Source organism: Petaurus breviceps, unplaced genomic scaffold (assembly GCF_028583685.1).
Source record: "Petaurus breviceps papuanus isolate PSGF00001 unplaced genomic scaffold, PetGlider_PUasm1.0 90792, whole genome shotgun sequence".
Lineage (NCBI taxonomy): Eukaryota > Metazoa > Chordata > Mammalia > Diprotodontia > Petauridae > Petaurus > Petaurus breviceps.
Window position 1 is genome coordinate 10503487 of NW_027187347.1, and position 20740 is coordinate 10524226.

The 20740-nt window shown below is 37.3% G+C and overlaps 1 protein-coding gene across 1 annotated transcript in view; it reads left to right on the forward strand.

The window, feature by feature from the left end:
* Positions 1 to 20740, forward strand: part of QTRT2 (queuine tRNA-ribosyltransferase accessory subunit 2) — a 52946-nt gene that overhangs the window by 1788 nt on the left and 30418 nt on the right. The window contains exons 2-5 of the mRNA XM_069069909.1: positions 10145 to 10365; positions 12952 to 13007; positions 16944 to 17020; positions 18976 to 19188. Of these exons, the coding sequence (XP_068926010.1) occupies positions 10166 to 10365; positions 12952 to 13007; positions 16944 to 17020; positions 18976 to 19188 (546 nt within the window). The 5' untranslated portion in view covers positions 10145 to 10165. The remainder of the gene's footprint in view (positions 1 to 10144; positions 10366 to 12951; positions 13008 to 16943; positions 17021 to 18975; positions 19189 to 20740) is intronic.

The window sequence follows — 20740 nt, forward strand, 5'->3', positions numbered from 1 at the left end:
AAGAAACCTTCTATTACTCTACCATCTCCCCTAGCCATATAACCTTATATCTATCTTTTCTCTGTTAAACTCCAAGGAGCAGAACTCTTTACCACCCATTGTCTCCTTAACCTTTCATTCTGACTTCTCATTCTCACTGATGTACTGAAACTGTTCTCTTCAATAACCTTTCTTGCATCTTATCCTTTTTGACTTTTCCACAGCATTTGACTACTCTCTCCTCTCTATAATTCTGTAAGACTTATCTTTACTGAATCCTAACTATCTAATCCATCCTTGTTCATCTCTTTTATTTCCTGTCCATTAGTGTGGCCACTCAAGGCCATGTCCTTGCCTATATCCACTTGGGCCTTCACTTTTATTTCCCACAGGGGGAAGTGACTATTCCGCCTAAAAATGGTCTCTTTGTGATACCAAAAAAGAAAGAAAGGAAAGCTAGACTTTGATAGATACTCTTGATTTGGAGAAGCAGATCTAAAAGTGTTTAGAGAAGAGAAAGGAAGTAATAAGTATTTCTATTGTGTTACTTTGTGCCAGGCATTGTGCTAAGATGATTGTAACAACATCCCTGCAAGAAAAGTCCTATTATTATGTCCATTTTATAGTTGGGGAAATAGGGTAAATGACTTGCCCAGGGTCACACACCTAGTAAATGTCCAAGTCTGCTCAGGCTTAGGTCTTGAACTCAGCTCTTTCTGACTCCAGGCCCAGAACTTTTACTACTAGCTACCAGAGAAAAGCTCTTATGAATTAGAATCCATAGGAAGGAAGTCATCCTAGGAGAGATCCATATTTCTAGAGCTAGGAGAAACCTCAGATACTGATTGGCCTAATGTTTACAATCTCTGTTCATTTCTAGTTTTAGAAAATCAGGACTTTTGCCCTTCTCTGGTTCTGTAGCACTTTTCTTTTTCTCCATGTTTTTTTTTAATCTTCCAAATTTAATTTTATGATTTTTGCCAATTAGCAATCATTTATTTTCTTAAACTCTTATTTTCTCCATTGAACAATTAAAAACAATGAAATAGAAGACTAATAACATATATGCATAGTCAAAGATAAAATAGTGGCCACATCCAAAAATATGGGTCTCATTCTGCATTTTAAGTCCATCTTTCTAGCAGGAGGTAAATAATGTACTTATCTTCAGTTCTCCGGAATCGTGGTTTATAATTGCATTGATCAGAATTCTAAAATCTTTCAAAGGTGTTTTTCTTTACCATGTCCTTGTAAGAATTGTTCTAGTTCTGTTCAGTTCACTCTGCATCAGTTCTTACCAGTTTCCTCTGAAACTGTCTATTTTATGGGTTTGTTGTTGAAACAATAATATTCCATTATATTCACAGACCATCATTGTTTAGACATTCCCCATAGGTAGGCACTACCCTAAGTTTCCAGTTTTTTTGCTAGTATCAAAAGAGCTACCATATTTTTATACATATAAGTCATTTTCTTTTTTTTTTCTTTAATCTTTTTTTTTTTTTTTTTTTTTTTTCTTTTTTTTTTTTTTTTAGCATTTACCTTGTAATTATATCTGAGTTAGTTTGTAGAGTTTGGTGACTTCTTGTACATTTTTCCAAATTGTTTTTCAGAATGCTTGGACCAATTCACAGGTTCACCAACAGTGCATTAAAGTTCCTGTTTTCCCATAGCCCCTCTAACTTTTGTTACTTTCCTCTTCAGTCATCTTTCTCAATATGATTTCCATGATCCTTCACAACAAACCAAAACCACAGTGGTTCAGTAGTTACACCTTAAAGTTCTTCCCATACTTTGAATGTTCATCTCTGTATAATGACTTGGACTCATCAGAGGCATCCAGGTGATCCTCCATTATATCATTATTTACCTTGAGTATCCACTCCCTATTAGCCGTTTTCTTTCTTTTCCAGTGTGTTCATTCTCCCTGGCAGAAAATACAGAATTGAAATAAGTTGTGCAATTTCATTTTCTCATTATTATCATTGTCCCATCTACTTCAAGTGGAAGGCCTGTCCTTTCTTTGATCCTCCTTTCTCCTCCTGCAGACTAAAAAAAAATTTCTTTTTCAGTCCTAAGAATGCTTCACTAGACTCTAAATTTTGAGCTTTACTGAAACAATTCTTAAGGGAGTGTCAGTGCTTTTGTATTCATTCTCCATTACTTGTCTTTAAATCACTTAACCTCTCAGTGCTCTGGGTAATGCTTAAAGACTGTAAGTTGCAGAAAAGGTACTCATCTGCATTGACTGAAGGAATTTCCTCACCTGTAAGTTCTCTATACCAGTGAAATCACAGGTCTCCTTTCTAACTTATCCTTAATTGCCTTTGCTTCCATCTTCTGTACTTGTCTTTTAAAAATGTTTGTTGATATATTCCCTGAATATCCACATAGATAACTCCCTTCCTTATTGTAGTTGTTTCTGTGGGACCGTGTTGGCAATATTGTGCTTCATTTTGGCCACCACATTTTAGAGGCTGGAATGTTATCTACAAGTGAGTGGGTTGGACTAGGTGGCCTCTAAACTCCCTCCCGATGTTGAAATTGTGCAGTTCTATAACATTTCTATACTTAGCACCGGACCCTTCCTTGGGCACTAGTCCTTTATTTCCTTCTTCAATCTGGATACTGATCTTCCACTTAATGTCCAGTTGGCCCCTCAAATGAAATATGTCCAAAACAGAATTCATCATGTTTTGGCTGTAATTTGCCTTTATTATTCCCTCTTCCTAGTGCCTTATATCCAGTTTGTTGCTCAATCTTGTCGATTTTACCTGAATAATACCCTTTGATTTGTTTTCTACTCTCTGTTCCAAATGCCAGACCATCGACTCCACTTCAGCTAGGCCCTCAGCATCATATACCTGGACCATGGTAATAGCTTTATACTTGTCCAAACCTCTGGTTTACCCTTCACAAATCTGAACAAGTAACACTTCTACTCAGAAACCTTTAATGATTTTTACTGCAGATAAAATAGCCCCTTAACTTGGTCTTTTACAATTTGTTTTATTTTTTTTTTACTTTTTGCTTTTTTGGAGGGGGGAGGGCAGGGCAATTGGGGTTAAGTGACTTGCCCAAGGTCACAGAGCTAGTAAGTGTTAAGTGTCTGAACTCAGATTTGAACTCAAGTCCTCTTGACTTCAGGGCCGGTGCTCTATTCACTACACCTCCTAGCCTCCCCAGTCTTTTACAGGTTAGCTCCAGCCTTTTCAGTTTTATTTTACATTATTCTTCCTCCTGTACTCTGTGATCTGTTCTCTTCTCCATTGTCCATTCATGCAGGCTGTCCCTCATTCCTGGAATATACTTTGTCCTCACTTTTGCTTTGGAATCTTTCAAGACTCAGCTCCAGTGGCACCTTCTCCATGAAACCTCACTAGACTGTTTTTCTCCCCCCATCCCATCTCTCTGATGAAAACCCCCAAAACATTTCTCTCATTTTCCTAAGGCACTTTGAATTTCTCTTTTGTAGTATACAAATTTGTATAGGTTTCCTGTTTCTCATTATTGCATTAGATTTCACAAGTTACTTGAGGGTAGGATCCTTATTTTTAAAATTTTTTTTTTCTATTCTAATATCTAATATAGTGAAGGGATTAGTTTAGTTGATTTTAAGGGCCTTTCTAGCTCTGATTTTATGATTAATAGTACTGAGCCAAATGAATGTTTCTTTGGGGGAGAGGGGTAAGAGAACAAGAATTTATTAAACATGCCTTTTGTGTGCCAGGCATTATGTTAAGTGCTTCACACATATTATTTTCTCATTTGATTCTCACAACAAACTTATGGGTTAGCTGCTATTATGTTCCCCTTTTACAGCTGATGAAACTGAAGCAAACAGAGGCTAAGTGACTTGGCCAGGGTCACACAGATAATAAATATCTGAGGTCACATTTGAACTCAAGTCTTCCTGATTTTAGGCCCAGTGCTCCATCCGCTAAATCACCCAGAGGATGGTTCTTTGTTTCTTAAGATTGTTCCTTGAGGGGGCAGCTAGGTGGTGAATAGAGCACTGGCCCCTGGAGTCAGGAGGACCTGAGTTCAAATCTGGCCTCAGATACTTGACACACTTACTAACTGTGTGGTCTTGGGCAATTCACTTAACCCCCAGTGCTTTGCCTTCCCCCCTCAAAAAAAAAAAGATTATTTCTTGAAATGCAGTTTCAGAATATTTGCAAAATAAATTTTGTTTTAAAAAAGTCATGTTATAACAACAACTCCCCTTCCCCTGCACTATATCAATGCATATTATAATGGGGCTTTTGTTGTGATCTTTTGTGGATCCTTTCCGGACCTACATTTGCTATTATGAAAGGCACTATGATCATTTTACAGAATAAGAATGAAAGTTCCAAGAAACGTAGAGGATTTTTGGTATGCCACTTGAAATATGCATCAACAAATAATGTATCAGGAGGCCCCCTTTTACTTGGTTTCTTAGAACACATTCAGATTTCTGATTACCATCCTTTTTAACTGACCTGTCATTTACATATTTATTTTTTGCACTTTAGTCAAAATATAGTATAGTTATGCCTTCCCAGCAAGAAAATCTGATATTTACATAGTAAGAGAAGTCTGGTCAAATTGGCTTTTTTTTTTCTAAGTTGTTCAGTCTCTGCTTCTGAGACATTGATTCCAGCATCCCTCCATATAAAATGCATAATCTATTTTTGCTGTACAATTTCATTATACAGTATTTTCCTATTACCAAGGACTGTTTCCCATGGTAATGTGTTCCTCCAAGAAACAGAGGTGTTTAACTGAATAGACATCGAATTCTGGAAAATCTTCTTTTTCATTTAATTGAGTAGCAGAGGTATGTTGCAAGGACATAATATAAGTAAACACAATTACAAAGTGAAAGGATACGTTTGTAACATGTTCAGTTACTTTCTCATTACCTACCCCCCTTTTCTCCCTAATAACCTACATTTATTTTTGAAATGTATTAGCAATCCCCTGGGTTGGTACTTCTTATTACTTTATATGAATTTCATTAAAAACAGGCATCTCCTATTACCACAGCCCATAGTCTGAAATAAAAGATAAAATATGTATATTTAGGTTAAGCAATGTTAAAAATGCTTTACAACTATTTTGCAAGACGAAGCTGGATTTTTAGGCTCTGTTACAAGGACAAAAGGCCTTTTTGACTCTGACCTTGACTGTCCAAAAGTTGCTACCAACAATATGTTGATTCCCAGGGTATCCTTCCATTCTCTTATTTCATTTTTTTTTTTTTTAGCAATTGGGGTTAAGTTACTTGCTCAAGGTTACACGGCCAGTTATATCTCTTATTTCATTTTTTATTTTCAGTTCCAAATTCTTTCCCTCCCTCGAGCCCTTTCCCCCCCTCCCCCCATTAAGAAAGCAAGCAATATAATTCCCATTATACCTGTGAAGTCATGCAAAGCATATCCTTCCATTCTCAAATATGGCTGAGGGCGGTGTGGTGTTCAAGGTACCCTTTTTTCATTTACCAGAGCCTTATTTTGATTGCTTTGACCCATTTTGTGGTTTGGAATACATACTAACTTTAAAAATATTATCTTCCAATTATCATTAAATTTTTTCTCCCTTCTACCTCCTTCTACCTACCGAAAAGAAAGAAATACAGAAGTACAGAATATTGTATCACATAATCACAGTTACGTAAAACATATGAGGTGGTACTATTATATGAATTTCTACTTCTAGAAATGAGACTTAGTGATAAATGAAGCCAGCATTTTTGTTTTTGTGGTTGTTATTATTTCCAGAAACTTCAGTTAAATCCCATTTTGGGGAAACTCCTAAATTAAAGAAACATTTATATTAAGTATAGTTTATTTTAATCCTTTTTCCTTTCATGCTAACACCTTTATTAGACATAGCTAAATATTACCTCAAAGATGCTCATCAAAAGTACAGAAGGTTTTTTCCTCCCCTCTTTTCCCTCTTTCTACAGCAAAAATTTTGACCCTCTCCTTCCTTCTTATGATAAAGTTGCTTTTTTTCAATGTCATTCTCAGGTTATTTTTTACTCTTTAGCTCAGTACCCTATCAATCCTGAAATAACTGCTACTTCCCAAAGCTGGTGACTACTGACTGATGACAGTATTATCTTTTTTTTTCTTTTTGAGGGGCAATTGGGGTTAAGTGACTTGCCCAAGGTCACACGGCTAGTTTTTGTGTTAAGTGTCTGAGGCTGGATTTGTACTCAGGTCCTCCTGACTCCAGAGCCAGTGTTCTATTCACTGTGCCACCTAGCCGCCTGACTACGTATTATCTTTAGGTGAATTGTGAGAAACAGACCATCAGGGATTTCTCTCCAGGTTAATGAGTACTTATGTCTAAGTTTGTTGAGGGTCTCATTAAGTCTGAATTGCCTGACAGACTGGTCCCTTGTGCTACAGAGTCTGTCCAGAGTTCAGACACTTGCCACCTGACCAGTTAGCTTTCTTAAATCTTCAGGGACATTTGGGGAGAGGAGAGATTGTGTCCTGATAACAACTGAATCAGCAAGGCTTTTGCTTTATGTAAACAGCAGTAGCCCAGTCTCAGATTGCAGGGCTAACTGTATTTGTCCTTCAGCCCTCACCTAGATACTGATACTTGTATTAGGGTGGGGAAGACTGATGGAGGAACAGAAACTTCATAGGCCTTTATCCGTTTGAGGGAGCCTGGGAAGCTTTCATATTCCTTGTATTCATTTTGCATCTGAGATCTGGTTGTCTGTAACTTAGATCCTTTAATAACCCCATGCAGTATATATACGAGTTTTGCTTTTATCTTTTAATAGTGTAGAGCGAAAGTTTACCACATAATTATTCATGTAGAGAGCATCTGCTATTAAATCTTGGAGAATGGTCAGGAGAGCGTATTTACTTCTCCCACCTTTGATACCCTTGAAATTAACCTCCTATACCTAAGACATCTGATGGTAAGTATGGGAATGGTTTGTGGTACCTTGCCCACCCTGGGGCAAAAGACAAGCTGGATTTGGTAGCAGGAATCCTTTTTCGGGCTCTTGACAGACATATTAAATGTTTCCTTTTTCAAAAAGCTTGTTACTTAGAAAGATGGTTATGAGCAGATAGAATTCTTTGGGAAATGACCAGAGCAGAATATAGTAGGACCAGTGCTTCTCTTGCCTGTCTTAATTCAGCTTGAGGTGGAAATAGCTTTTTTGACTGCCATATCACATTTAAGACCTCCATGTCTTTCACAGAAATTGGGATCTAGCCCTGGCTTCCCTAACTTGTTCATATAAAATTGATTTTTTTGAACCCAAAGTATAGAATTTTCTTTCTATGCTTAATATAGAAATTTCTATTCAATTTCATCTTATTAGACTGAACTCATTAGTCTAGCCAGAACTTTTTAAGATTTTAATTCTGTTATCTCACATGTTCAATTGTATGTCATCTGCAAATATGATAAGTATTACAGGTATACTTTCATCCAGCTTCACTTTCCTGGGGAATTTTCTTTGTGAGAATTTTTAAAAAGGAAAAAAAAAGAACTTAGTTTCTCCACTAACAAGGTAAATAATATTAAATTTAAGATTTTATAGATCAGAGGTCATAGATATTGAACTGGAAGGGACCTTCAGAGGTCGTCTTATGTTAAATAAAAATGTTGGATAACAGGATCAAGGGCAGGTTCCTCAGGACACTCAACTGGCAGCCCCCTTCAAGTTTATACAGAGCTATCGATGATCGTTCTTTGGTTATGATTTTTCGTCCAATTCTGAATTGACCTGCCCTCCAGTCTACAACTTGGCATCTTGCCCATGAGGATAACAAAAAGGGTTTGGACAAAGATTTTGCTGAAGTCCAAATCAATGGTCCCAGTTAACCAGAATCTAGGTCCAAACAGCAGTTCCCCTGATTAACCAGAATCTGGGCCTGAACAGCAGTTCCCCTTGTTATTACCTTAAAGAACCAGTGCCACATATTTATACTGGATTCCTCATAATTCAGTTAATATATGTATTGATTAATTTTCTTCCCCCTGCTTTTAGTGTTCTGGAGCACTGATTTTTAAAAGTAGAAGTTTTTCCACAAGTGGGCTCAAATTTTTGTGAGCACAACTTTTATTTCTTGCAATGAATAATTGTCTGTACTGAACATCCTCTGAGAAAATATACTGTAGCAATGTGTTCTGTTAGTAGAGTTGGGGCATTTTTGTTCAATTCAGCAAGCATTTATTAAGCATTTAATACATGCAAGTCACTGTCCTGAATGCTGAAGATCCAAAATCAAAACCAAAAATGATTCCTGCCTTAAAGGAGCTGACTGAGTGATTCTTCTTCCTTGTGTACCATATAATATAGTGTGTTTCATCAGAACACAATTTTTCTCTGATTTTATATATTTTTTTTACAACTTTTAGAGGCATAAATATCCTTGCTTTATCTGAACTGATTTCAATTTTGATGAAATAGTTTTTTTTTTATTTTATAGTAGCTATTTAATTAAGCTAAAACAAAACTATTCCCCATTCCTGTATATTTCATTGACTTTATTATTTATGGCTACTCCTCTTTGATTACTTGAAGAGACTTCTAGTTTCAGCTGGAAGAAAATGAGCAGACTTCTTGCATTCTCATTTACTCTATGCTATGTACATTGATTACACAGAATGACCAACATAAATTCTCTTATTGAGCCAGAAAGAGAAAGCTTAGTTTTTAAAATTTCAAAGAGTATATTGGGCATTAAGTTTAAATGTAAATGCTCTTAATCCTTAATGGAGTAAGATTCACTTTCCTGGGGAATTTTCTTTGTGAGAATTTAAAAAATGAAAAAAAAGGACTAAGAGTTGGGGCCTCCCAATTTTCTCAGTTAGTTTCTCCACTAACAAGGTGAATATCATTAAACTTAAGATTTTCTAGAATCAGAGATAAAATATTTTAAACTGGAAGGGAACTGTGAGAGGTAATCTGGTCCAGCCTCTTCATATTACAGATGAGGATTTCATTGGAAAAAGCTGCAGAGAATGTGGTACTTAAATGAATCCATAAGATCAAGGATTATTTGAAGAACTGATGACATGTGGAAATAACTTACCTTGCCTTTGTGGAAAAATCTCATACTACATTTAAAATTATATCCCTGTTTACACTAGAGGAACTGGTTAAAATAGGAATATAGTATGTTTGTTTTTTTCTACTCTTGATCTGCAAGCTAGTATAGACCAGAAACATCAAATAAATGACTAAACTATTTTGAGAATCACTGGAATTTACTGGTAGAAGACAGAAACTCATCTTGAAGTCCTGAATGTGAACTTTAACTACCAATGGAAGAAAATAAAAATTGATCTCTTAACAGTGTGGTCAGACAACAGGAACACCACCTCCCTTTTCCCATGTGCTATTAGCTTTCAGAGACTTGATGTTATTCTAAGAAAATTTTAACAGATTCATTTGATTTTTAAAAATTTCCTACTTTAGCAAAAAAATTAATAAATAAAACAATGGGGCAGCTAGGTGGCTCAGTGAATAGAGCATAGGCCCTGGAGTCAGGAGGACCTGAGTTCAAATCCAGACTTAGACACTTAACACAAAAACTAGCCATGTGGCCTTAGGCAAGTTGCTTAACCCCAATTGCCCTCCCCCCCCCAAAAAAAAATAAAAAAAAATTTTCCTACTTTTTCATTTTTTTCATTTTAATTTCTACAAAAAAAATACCATGGAGCTATTTTTTTGTATTCAAGAAGGTCTGAAAATTAAAGAGACCATGGACTTGAGTTCTGGGTTTGCCATTGAGTTATTTGTGATCTTGAGGGCAAATCCAGTTCCTCTCTAGTCTCCTCTAATGATAATAGCTAGCAGTTATCTAGTCTTGAAGGTTTGCACAGTGCTTCACATATGGCATGTCATTTCATCCTCACAACACCTCTGTGGGGGAGGTGCTATTTTTCCTAGTTTTACAGGTGCAGAAATTGAGGTTGATGGAATCTTTGCCCTCTTTTACTCAGGGTCTGAGATAGGATTCAAACTCAGTTTTTCCTGATTCCAAGTCCATTGCTTTATGTTGTCTAGCTGAGGAAAGATGGGTATAAAAATATTAACACCTGGGACCGATGGCAATATGACATATATTGATTGCAAAATGTTTGGCTTTCATGTGTCACAGAATTCCTTCTAACAGGTGCCTTTTTTTTCTATCAGGAACCAGAGAATAACTTCAGGATGAAATTAAGTCTCTCCAAGGTGGTTCAGGGCTGTCGCCTTGGAACATTAAATAACCTGGGGAAGAAAGGGAACCACACCATGGAGTTTCCAGGTTGCCTGCTCTACACTAGAACTGGGTCAGCTCCCCATCTGACCCATGACACGTTGCAGGTCATCAGCAGAGTTCCTGTCCTGACTCAGCTCACCCTGTCTTCACTGTAAATATTGGGCCTCATTGCATCTGTTATTATCAATAACAAGCTTAGAGTAATCATTGCAGGCTGTTTGGTATCAAAGACCTGTGTTCTTTATGCAGACATGTACACATGAGATGTGTTTCATTCGACTGACATTTATGAAGGGTCTGCTGTGTGTGATCTGAGCTAGGTGCTAGGTAGGCAACAGCCTCTGCCATTGAAGGGATTACCTTCTATTAGAGGGATATGTCCTGTACTTAACCCGATAATAATAGCCTGCATTTATACAGTGCTTTAAGATTTGCAAAGGTTATTTACATATATTGTTTTATTTGATCTAACAGCCCTGTGATTATTAGGTACTATTAACAGAATTAGGTGTGAAATCGGCCTCATTTTACAAATGAGAAGCCTCAGCCTCAGAGAGTTTAAGTGAGTTGCTGAGGCTTACACAGGGAGGCAGGCCTCAAATCCAGGACTTCCTAACTCTAAACCCAACCTACTACATGTATGATTTGAAGAAAGAGATAGCACTAATAATTAGAGATGTGGGAAAACTTTGCAGAGGATGTGGCAGCAAAATTGAACTTTGATGACAGAAAAGGATTCTGAGAAGTGAAAATGCATGCTAGAAATAATGGCCAACTTATGCCAAGGTATGAGTGAGAGTCGGCCAGAACAGACGTGCTGGCAAAACTCCCCTGGTTCAGTCAGTATCATTGGGAAATGTTAAATAAATAAATAAAAATACAGTTTGTTACTGTTCAGTATTTTCAGTTGTTTCTAACTCTTTGTGACCCCATTTGGGGTTTTTTCTTGGCAGAGATACTGGAGTGGTTTACCATTTCTTTCTCCAGCTCATGTTACAGATGAGGAAGCTGAGGCAAATAGGGTTAAAAAGTGACTTGCTCAGGGTCACTTGGCTAGTAAGTACTTGAGGTCAAATTTGAACTCAGGTCTTTCTTACTCCAGGCCTGGCACTTTATCCACTGTGCTACCATACAACATAACTAATGTTAGTTTGAGGTTTTTCTTAAGTCAATATGCTGCCCCTGGAATCTACTTCTACTTGAGTTTGATACCACTGGGCCAGAATGTAGTGTGAAGGATGACAACTCTGTGGTACAGCCTCCCACAGTTGCTAGTTATATGACCTTGGGCAAGTCACTTAATCTCTGATTGCCTTGGTTTCCTCATCTGTAAAATGTGGATAGTACCTACTTCCCAGGGCTGTTGTGAAGATCCAGTGAGATATTTGTAAAGCATTTAACACAATGCCTGGCATACAGTAGGAGCTATAAAAATATTATTGTTATTATTAAATATATGTTATAATAGCAGATTTTATAACAATATATATGTACAAATAAATATGCAATATGTTGTAATATAAATATATTAGAATTATACACCCTACTCTATATAATGTGTAATATGTCATCTATATGATATGCACAGTAATGACAACAGTAACAGTAATGATGATAGTATCTAACATTTATGTAATACCTGCTATGCTCGAGGCACTGTGCTGAGCATTATGGTGATATGAAATACCTAGAAAGGCAGGCCACATTGTGAGGAGTTAAGTACTGGGCCAAGGAGTTTGTATTTTAGCCTGTAGGCAAATAGGAAGGCACTGAATATTAACACTAATTAAGATGTCAAAAGTAGTTTCAAGATATTGAAACTGATCTAACAAGATATAGTAGCATTATTACTTGGTGATTCAGTGTAAGAGTGAGGAAGAATTATAAGCCCAAGGCAAGCAATAGACTTCTTCCCAAGCACCAAGCACAGGTGATTTGGAGCTATTCCATATTCCCTTGACAAGGTATAGGTCATGGCCTACCGCCCCTGAGGCAGGGAAAATTCCACTTGTACCAAGTTTGAATCGCAAGAACTAAACCTGACTCTTCCCTATTGACCCCATCCTAGATTCCTGTTTTAGCATTGGTCTGTAGTACCGAGAAAGATCATAAGATCTGAGGCTGCAGCTGCACTGTGCCCTCTGTTCCTAAACGTGCTGGCCCAGTAGGGAGCTGAAGAGCCAACCTCAGAATTCAGGTCCTGACTTGCTTTTGAGATGCTTCAAACCAGAGCTCAGAGATGGTGCTCGAGGGAAGTTGAAAACCAGCAGAGTAACAGCCACTACTCACACTGCTGGAAGTTCTTTTCTGCCAATTATTGGCTATAAAACTGAAAATTGTGTCACAGAGTCTCTGTGCCTTACCTGTGGTTTTCTGCCCGTTCTGTGTCATTTTCATCCCATTGCATTAAAGTACTTGATGAATGATCAAATAATTCTCTAATCTTTTATGAAATAATGATTTTTTTTTAAGGATAGGAGAAAAGAGAGAAGAAAACCCAATTGTTCTAAATCAAAGGGTCCCATTACTCATGTCTTTATTGAATATGTTGTTTTGGAGTTTTCATTCTCTGGCTATAGCAAAACTCAGGTTTTAAATGGTGCTGAATTTTGCTGTGGAAAGATCAGTTTTGCTGTGATGTAATTTTATGTTTAAGTGTGCCATCCCTGTCTCATCAAAAACTTGAGCAGATTTTTCTGTAGCTATTATGTCACCTGTGTTTTTCTTTTGGTCACAGGGCAGAACACTATGAAGTCTTGGAGGAATATAAGGAAGGAATTGGAAAATTTATAGGTAAAAATTGCATGATTAGTATGTGTCTGGTTGATATCCTAATTTTAGAGTTTGGTAATGCAGTTACAACTATGCTTTCCCAAATGTGTTGTGGTGTCTTAAATATTTTTTTCCTTTGTTGAAGAAATCATATTTTGTACCATTTGTGAATATGTCCCCTTTGTTCCAGAAAAAAATGCAATAGGGTGTCTTAGCTTACCTTCTGTAGGCCTCTCCTTGCATTAAAGATCTCTGCTCTGACGGGAAGAGCCCACTTATGTGAAAGGTGTTTGAGGCATAAACACCTATATGTTGCTGTTTATTGTTCAGTCAGTTTTCTTGAACCAAAAATTTATTGGCAACCAATACACCTCGTATTTCAGTGAAAAGCTTTGTACGGTATGGGTTTTTTTAGTCCCAACCCAATTTTTGAATCAGCACCAATTTTTGTTATTTTTAATACATGAAATCATCAAACTGCTGTATTCTGCAACTTCTTTTAAGAAAGAGAAAACTTACAACTTGAATTTCCTACCTTGTTTTTTTTTTCCCCTTCTTCTAATTTTCAGTATTCCCAGAACAACTTTTTTTCCTTTTGATTTTTGTTTTATTAAAATCAAGTTGAAAAAAATGTAGCAGAATAGCAGAGTTTTAGAGTTGACTGACACTTCCCATGTGTAGCTTATGTCAGGGGATCCTCCTCCCTGCTATCAGATCATTTTTCTTATCTATTCTCTTCCTTGCTTCATAAATAATCAATATGCAGGTTCTATTATTTCTTAATTAGTTAATAAAACTACATCATTCTAATTAATTAGTTTTAAGTTGTTTAGTCATTTAATAAGTAATATTTATTAAAGTAATTTATTGATTTGATTTATTAAAACTTATTAAATAAAATGAATTAAAATTTATTAAATACAGCTTCTAGATGGCACAGTATATAGAGTGCTGGACCTGGAGGCAGGAAGACCTATCTTCCTGAGTTCAAGTCTGGCCTCAGACACTTAACTAGCTGTGATCCTGGACAAGTCACTTAACTGTTTGCCTCAGTTTCCTCATCTATAAAATGAGAAGGAAAGGGCAAACCACTTCAGTATCTTTGCCAAGAAAACCTCAAATGGGATCACAAAGATTTGGATACAGCTGATCAACAACAACAAATTTATTAAATAAGTAATTTTTATTGAAGTTTATTAAGTGAGCAATACTTAGTAAACTGGAAAAACATCTTCCCATAAGCATTTGTTTATCTCTTTATATCAACCCCTTTAATTTCTTAGGTTTCAATAAATATAAAAGTTAGTGCTAAATGATAAGTAATTATTTAAATCTTTATATTGTTTTTTAATCATGTTAAAAAAAGACTTAAATAATTATATACAGTATATCAACTGAGAAAGAACATAGCCAAAGTCTATTTTAATAATCATTTCAGCTGCTGACTTCTCCTGAATTCTAGAAGCATAGTCCCACCCTTCGGTTTTCTTGAATATGGATTAGAGTCTTTTCTGAAGAATTCCCTTGATGTTCCTTTATGAGATAAAGGTTAAATTCTCTTTAGGTTAAGTTCTCTTTAGAAATAAGTTATCTTAGTCTTTTTTTTTCTGTCTTCTCTGTAGCCATCTCTAGCCATTTAGGTATAGTCTCTCCAAAATCACAGATAAGCTCTTAGTCTCTTCACAGACTCCTGCTAGACTGACAGTTAAGCTGTCACTCCAAGATTCCATTTTCTTTTAAAGCTACCATAGCACTTTTGATACAGAAACTTTTGAAGCTGTGTCACAATTGTATAAATTACATGTAAGCACGGAATGGAAAATTATTTTATATTTTCTAGAGTGTCTGGCTAGAACTCAGGTTTATTTTCCTGATTATCTATGTATAAGGAAAGGAGGAGTGGTATGAAGAATCTAAAACCATTAATAAAGCAAAAAATCATATATATGACTTCTAAAGACACTATATACCAATTTTTTTGTGAGAGATTTCTTCCTACTTACATTTTGCTTAGGCTGATTTTAAATTGAGTTTGTTTTCCTTGAACATGTAACTAAATAAGAGAATAGGAATGAACCCCAGAAGTTTGCTCAATGTTAGAGGGAAATGCATCTGCATACATATATATGTATATATATATTCCTCTCTCAGTTCTATTCATATAAATGGAAGAGAATAGTAGCTTAGATAATTGAGAAACTATTTGAAGAATCATAGAAGTTTCTAGTTAGAAGAGTCCTTAAAAGGTATCTAGTACAACCCTCTCACTTTATAGATGGTCAGATTTGCACAGCTGCTTAATGCAAAGCCATAATCACATCTCTTTACTCTCAAGTGCAGTGTTCTTTATAGTATTTTTCTTTTGTGTTCTAGTCTGAGGTTTTTTTTTCCCCTTATATTTGAATGTGGGTGTTTCCAGTATCTGGGAAAAATAAAATAGTGAAGCCACACTATGAAGACCTGACCCAGCTGGAGCTAAAAGGCTGAGCATCTGCCTTTCCCTGCTTGCTTCCCTCCTGAAACTCATTTAATGCTGGGAATTGACAAATATCACCTTTTGAGCTGATGCATACAGTTGGAGCTTAAAACAACTGATCAGTTACAAGAATGGTGATTCCTGCCTTCCTTAGGAAGGTAATTAAATACTCTGGCTTAAAGAGTCTTCTCATCTAGCTCCTCTTGGTTTAGAGTAAACAAAGATCTTATTTATGTCAATAAAGTTTAGGTTAATAAGTTATTGAAAACAAGATGTCTAGAGTTGATTTTAACAACTCAGAGCATTGAAACTAGACCATTTTTCTTACCTCTTCTCTTGGGTCCTTTGCAGTCCCATGTAATTTTATTTTATTTTATTTTTTTAAGCAATTGGGGTTAAATAACTTGCTCAAGGTTACACGTCCAGGTGTTTCTGGGTGGATACTAAGTGTCTGAGTCCGAATTCAATCCCAGGTCATCCTGACTCTGGGGCCTGTGCTCTTACTCGCTGTGCTACCTGGCCACCTCCCATGTATTTTATTTTATGAATTTAAAAACATCATTCTGAGAACGAGTTTATGGGCTTCACCAGACTGCCAAAGGGGTCCAGCACCCACACACAAAGTTAAGGATCCTTGAGTTAGAGCGATAAAACAATTTTAGAATAGCAAACCTAAGATATTCCTACTTAAGATACTTTAAAATAATATAAAATTAGGATGAAAAATTTCCTAAAGTAGCAAATAAAACTTGAGCAAAATTGTTTCAACAAAACATTAAAGAAAGCTTTACAGGGGCAGCTAGGTGGCGCAGTGAATAGAGCACCGGCCCTGGAGTCAGGAGGACCTGAGTTCACATGCTGTGTCAGACACTTACTAGCCATGGGACCTTGGTCAAGTTAACCCCAATTGCCTTGCTTCCTCCCTCCAAAAAGAAAATATAAAAGCTTTACAGTTTTTCCATCTTAGTTCATAGGTAATCTACATGTATGTTTTGTTATTTTTTCATTAATTAATACAATTATGCATCTTTCTAGTTAATTAAACAATTAGTTTTAAGTTCCTATATAAGATTCTGCTCAAATACCACCTTCTACATGAAGCCTTTCCTGATGCCCTCAACTGTCAGTTCCTCCATTTCAAACTTCCTTATATTTAACTACTTTGTATTTATTTGTATTTTTTATGTTCTAGGTATGCTTATGTATGTACTTGTTGTCTCCCCCATTCAAACGTAAACTCCTTGAAAGAAGGGATTGTTTCATTCATTATAGCCCTAGCATCATCATATTGATTAATTGAAAATTCTAGGTGTTGTATACCTGAATTTTACCACGTTTATATTTATTTTTAACTGATGAGATTGCATCCATGTCTGAGTTTTTTTTTCTCCTTTACCTTTATTCGTAGAAATTAATGTTTTTGAAACATGGTAAAGCCATTGACCTAAAATCTTTCCATTTCTTTTTTCTCGTTTTGACAGGAATGCCAGAATCGGTGTTCTATTGTTCCCTCCATGATCCTGTCAACCCCTGCCCAGCTGGCTATGTAACTAACAAGGTATGTTCCCATAAGGGCCCTGGGAAACCTGCTTTGTACCAGGAAATCTAGACTGCTGTAGTCCTAAGGTACTGAAGTATTAGATGGCAAAATAAAAAACAAAGAAAACCCAACTGAATAAAGGATTAGACTTTTAGAAGCACTGATCTGTCTATTCCATTTTTTAGAATCCCCTGCTTTTTTGCTCTGAATATAGTGAGAGAAGGTAGCTCATAGTAGGGAATGATAATGCTATGTGTGTATTGAGTGAGGTGTATAGGATTGAAGTTCTCTGGCATTGGGAGGTGAATACATCTTAAACTTTTGCGTTGTAGGAAATCTTTTCTTGATAAGTGATATACAGTCTTTGATTTCTTCCCCCTCCAGTGGTGATGACCCCTCTTTATCTTTTTCATCCTATGCTTTTCTTGTCCATGTGTTCCCATAAATCCTTCTTGGGAGATCTACTGGACGTACAATTTGCCTGTAAGAGGTGACTTTATCTGGCTAGCAGGGAAACCGGCTTCTGGGAACTGGAGGGTTCTTTGGAATGGCCAGGTACTCCAGAGAAATCTCTTTCCATTTATTGGGCTTACACACTTAATTGTCTGTGGATTTAATAATCTCAAAAATAGCTGGTAAAAAGGCAGATTATGCCTTGTACAATCATATACTATAGAGCTGCATTTTCTGCGTTTGGTGTATCCGGGACATTGTGGAAATATGAAAAGTATTTCAATCAAAGGAGTTGTCATCCATTGAAATGGAACTTTGAATCAGCAATGTAGTGAAGTGTTCCATATAAAAACACATTGATTTTTCTTGTAGCCACACATTCAATATGCTGATAATAGCATCTCCTAAAAGTATGTTGTATTTCATATTACCTAAGATTAGCTAAAACCAAAGCCTATTTTTTTTGGTTTGGCGGATCCAGGATTTCTTCACTCTTTCTTCCACCAGTGCAGACTATAAGCTCCTCACCTCACTCTTCTCCATCCTTGCCCTATTTTTGTATGTGTTGTCCTTTAAATCCTGCATATCTGATGTGCCCAATGTCTGGAGTCATTTCTATTATTCTTTTTTTTTTTAAAGCAATCGGGGTTAAGTAGCTTGCTCAAGGTTACACGGCCAGTTATTTCTGGGTGTGGTTCTGAGTATCTGAGCCCGTATTTGAACCCCAGGTCATCCCGACACTGGAGCCAGTGCTCTTACTCGCTGAGCCACCTGGCCGCCACTAAGCAATTGGGGTTAAGTAACTTGCTCAAGGTTACATGGCCAGGTGTTTCTGGGTGGGTGCTAAGTGTCGGAGCCCGGATTCGATTCCCATGTCATCCCAACACTGGAGCCGGTGCTCTTACTCACTGTGCTACCTGGCCGCCCCCATTTCTATTATTCTTTTATTATCTTGAAGGGACTAGTATATCCCTTGGGCCATTTGTGTATCTCTTGTGTCTTCTTTGTCCTACTTAACCAACTGTCCTCCTTTTCTGATCACAAGGGAAGAGAAGTAAGAAAGTATTATAAATCCCTACCATATGCAGAGCACTGTGCTAAATGCCCTTATGAATATTATGTCCTCTGGTCCTCACAACAGTCCTGGGAGGCAGGTGCTGTTATAAACCCTGTTTTATAGTTGAGGAAACTGAGGCAGATAGAGGTGAAGTGACTTGCCCAAGATCATACAGTAAGTGTCTGGGGCTAGATTTGAACTCAGGCCTTCTTGATTCCAGGTGCAGTGCTCTATCCATTCCACCACAAAGTGACTACCTCTTTAGTTTGAGAGGGAAGTAAAAGTACAGGAGGCAGCTCTTCTGCCCCATCTGTTCAGGAGATTGTATTGTCACTACCACCTCAAATATGACGGAGATTTGAGTTCAGTATTACTTTATAGTGTAATGAGATTTGTACTTATGGCATTTGCTTTATAGCCATCAGTTGTGCTCATTGATGTCTCTGTGCTTTCTTCCTGACAGTCTGTATCTGTGTGGGGTGTTGGAGGGCGCCTAGAAATGACTGCAGCCAAGTTCATGTCGATTCAGCAGGCCCTACAGCCAGACTGGTTTCAGTGCCTGTCAGATGGGGAGGCTTTGTGTGGTGAGGCCTCCTCTGCCAAAAGAGCCAGGAAGTCTGTGGATCGTTCCCTGGCTTTCCTTGATGAGTGTCTAAAGCTCCAGGAACAGTCTGAGGTAAGGCTAACTCCAGGCTCAGAACCCCCCTGGAGGCAGATTGCTTACCTCCTCCCCCATGGAAGAGGTTATTTAGGCCTCAACTCATGAAGTCTCTTATGGGAAAAAAAAAAGACACCTCATGAGACTGGCTGCTTTGTAATCATTTGCTGCCTCTGCAGCGGATTGTCAGCAGTCATTCTTGGAGGTGGGACTACATCCAGTCTGCATAATCAGCTAATAAAGCAACAAGTACTTGTGGGGCCTCCTTGTAATTTAGAGGGAAAGCAACTGGATTTGGAAGTCAGAGGAACTGCATTGAAATTCTGACTAGCCCCTTACTAGCTGTGTGACCTTGGGCAAGTCTGCTTAACTCTTCTATGCCTTGGTTTCTTCATCTGTAAAATGAGATCTAGATCATGGGTTCTGAACCTGGTTCATAGTCTAGGGATTGAGTTCAAGGATTCTCTAAACTTGGATGGGGAAAAAAATTACTCTTATTTTACTAACCTTTAGTTTCCTTTCTATTCCTTTGTATTTTATCTTATTTTTTTTTGAAGTAAATTGGTTTGTTTATTTACTTTTAGTTTACAACATTCAGTTCCACAGTCCCTTGAGTTTCAAATTTTCTCCCCCTCCCTCTTCTCCACGCCCCCCCCTCCCATCATGGCAGCATGTACTAGAATATAGGATCTACAAATATCTTCACATTAATCATTAGTCAGGTTGTAAAGAAGGATTATAATTGATGGAATGATCAATGGGAAAGTCCTTTGTATTTTATTTTGGGCATTTAAAAATATTATTCTGGGAAGGGTTCCATAGGCTTCAGTAGACTGCCAAAGGGTCCATGATACAAAACCCCTGGTCTAGAAGATTCCCAAGGTTTCTTCTAGATCCAGATATTTTAAGCTGTCTGAGAACCATGCAAAGTATGATGTAGGATATTACAAAGTATAAGATGCCCCTCATTTCAGTGAGCCTTATGGTCTAGTTGGACAGACAAAACTTAATAGTCATGAAACATTTAATTATTGGGAGAGGACACAGTGTAGTGAAAAGAACAAAGAGTCTGCTAACTAGCCCTCTAATCTCATTTCTTCCTCCTGAACTTGAGGGGAATATACAAGATAATCTCTGAAGTCCCTTCTACCCCCTTAGCATCCTATCATTCTATGACTCCAAAGACAACTCTCAAGCTCTTGTTTCAGAATTGTTTCTACTGGATGGTCAATTCAGACAGTTGTAGAGGGGAGGAAGGAAGGCCTTTCATGTGGGGAGATGAGCAGAACCAAAGACGTGAATGTCAGGATAAGCATAGCTTCAGGATTTTCTTCTATATCCCTGACCCTCATCCCCACCCATCCATGTTTTTTCTTCCATACATCATCCTAGGGCTGGTCCTTGGCCAATTCCTTATCCTTATCTGTGACATATATCTATGGGGAATGTCTCATATACTACAGTACCAGGCACGTCCAGTGGTCAGGCTGGTATTAATGTTGTGCACCTCTGTAGATAGGGCATTATACCAGTAAATTAGCTCCTAAATCTGTAGGGTGATTTTTAACCA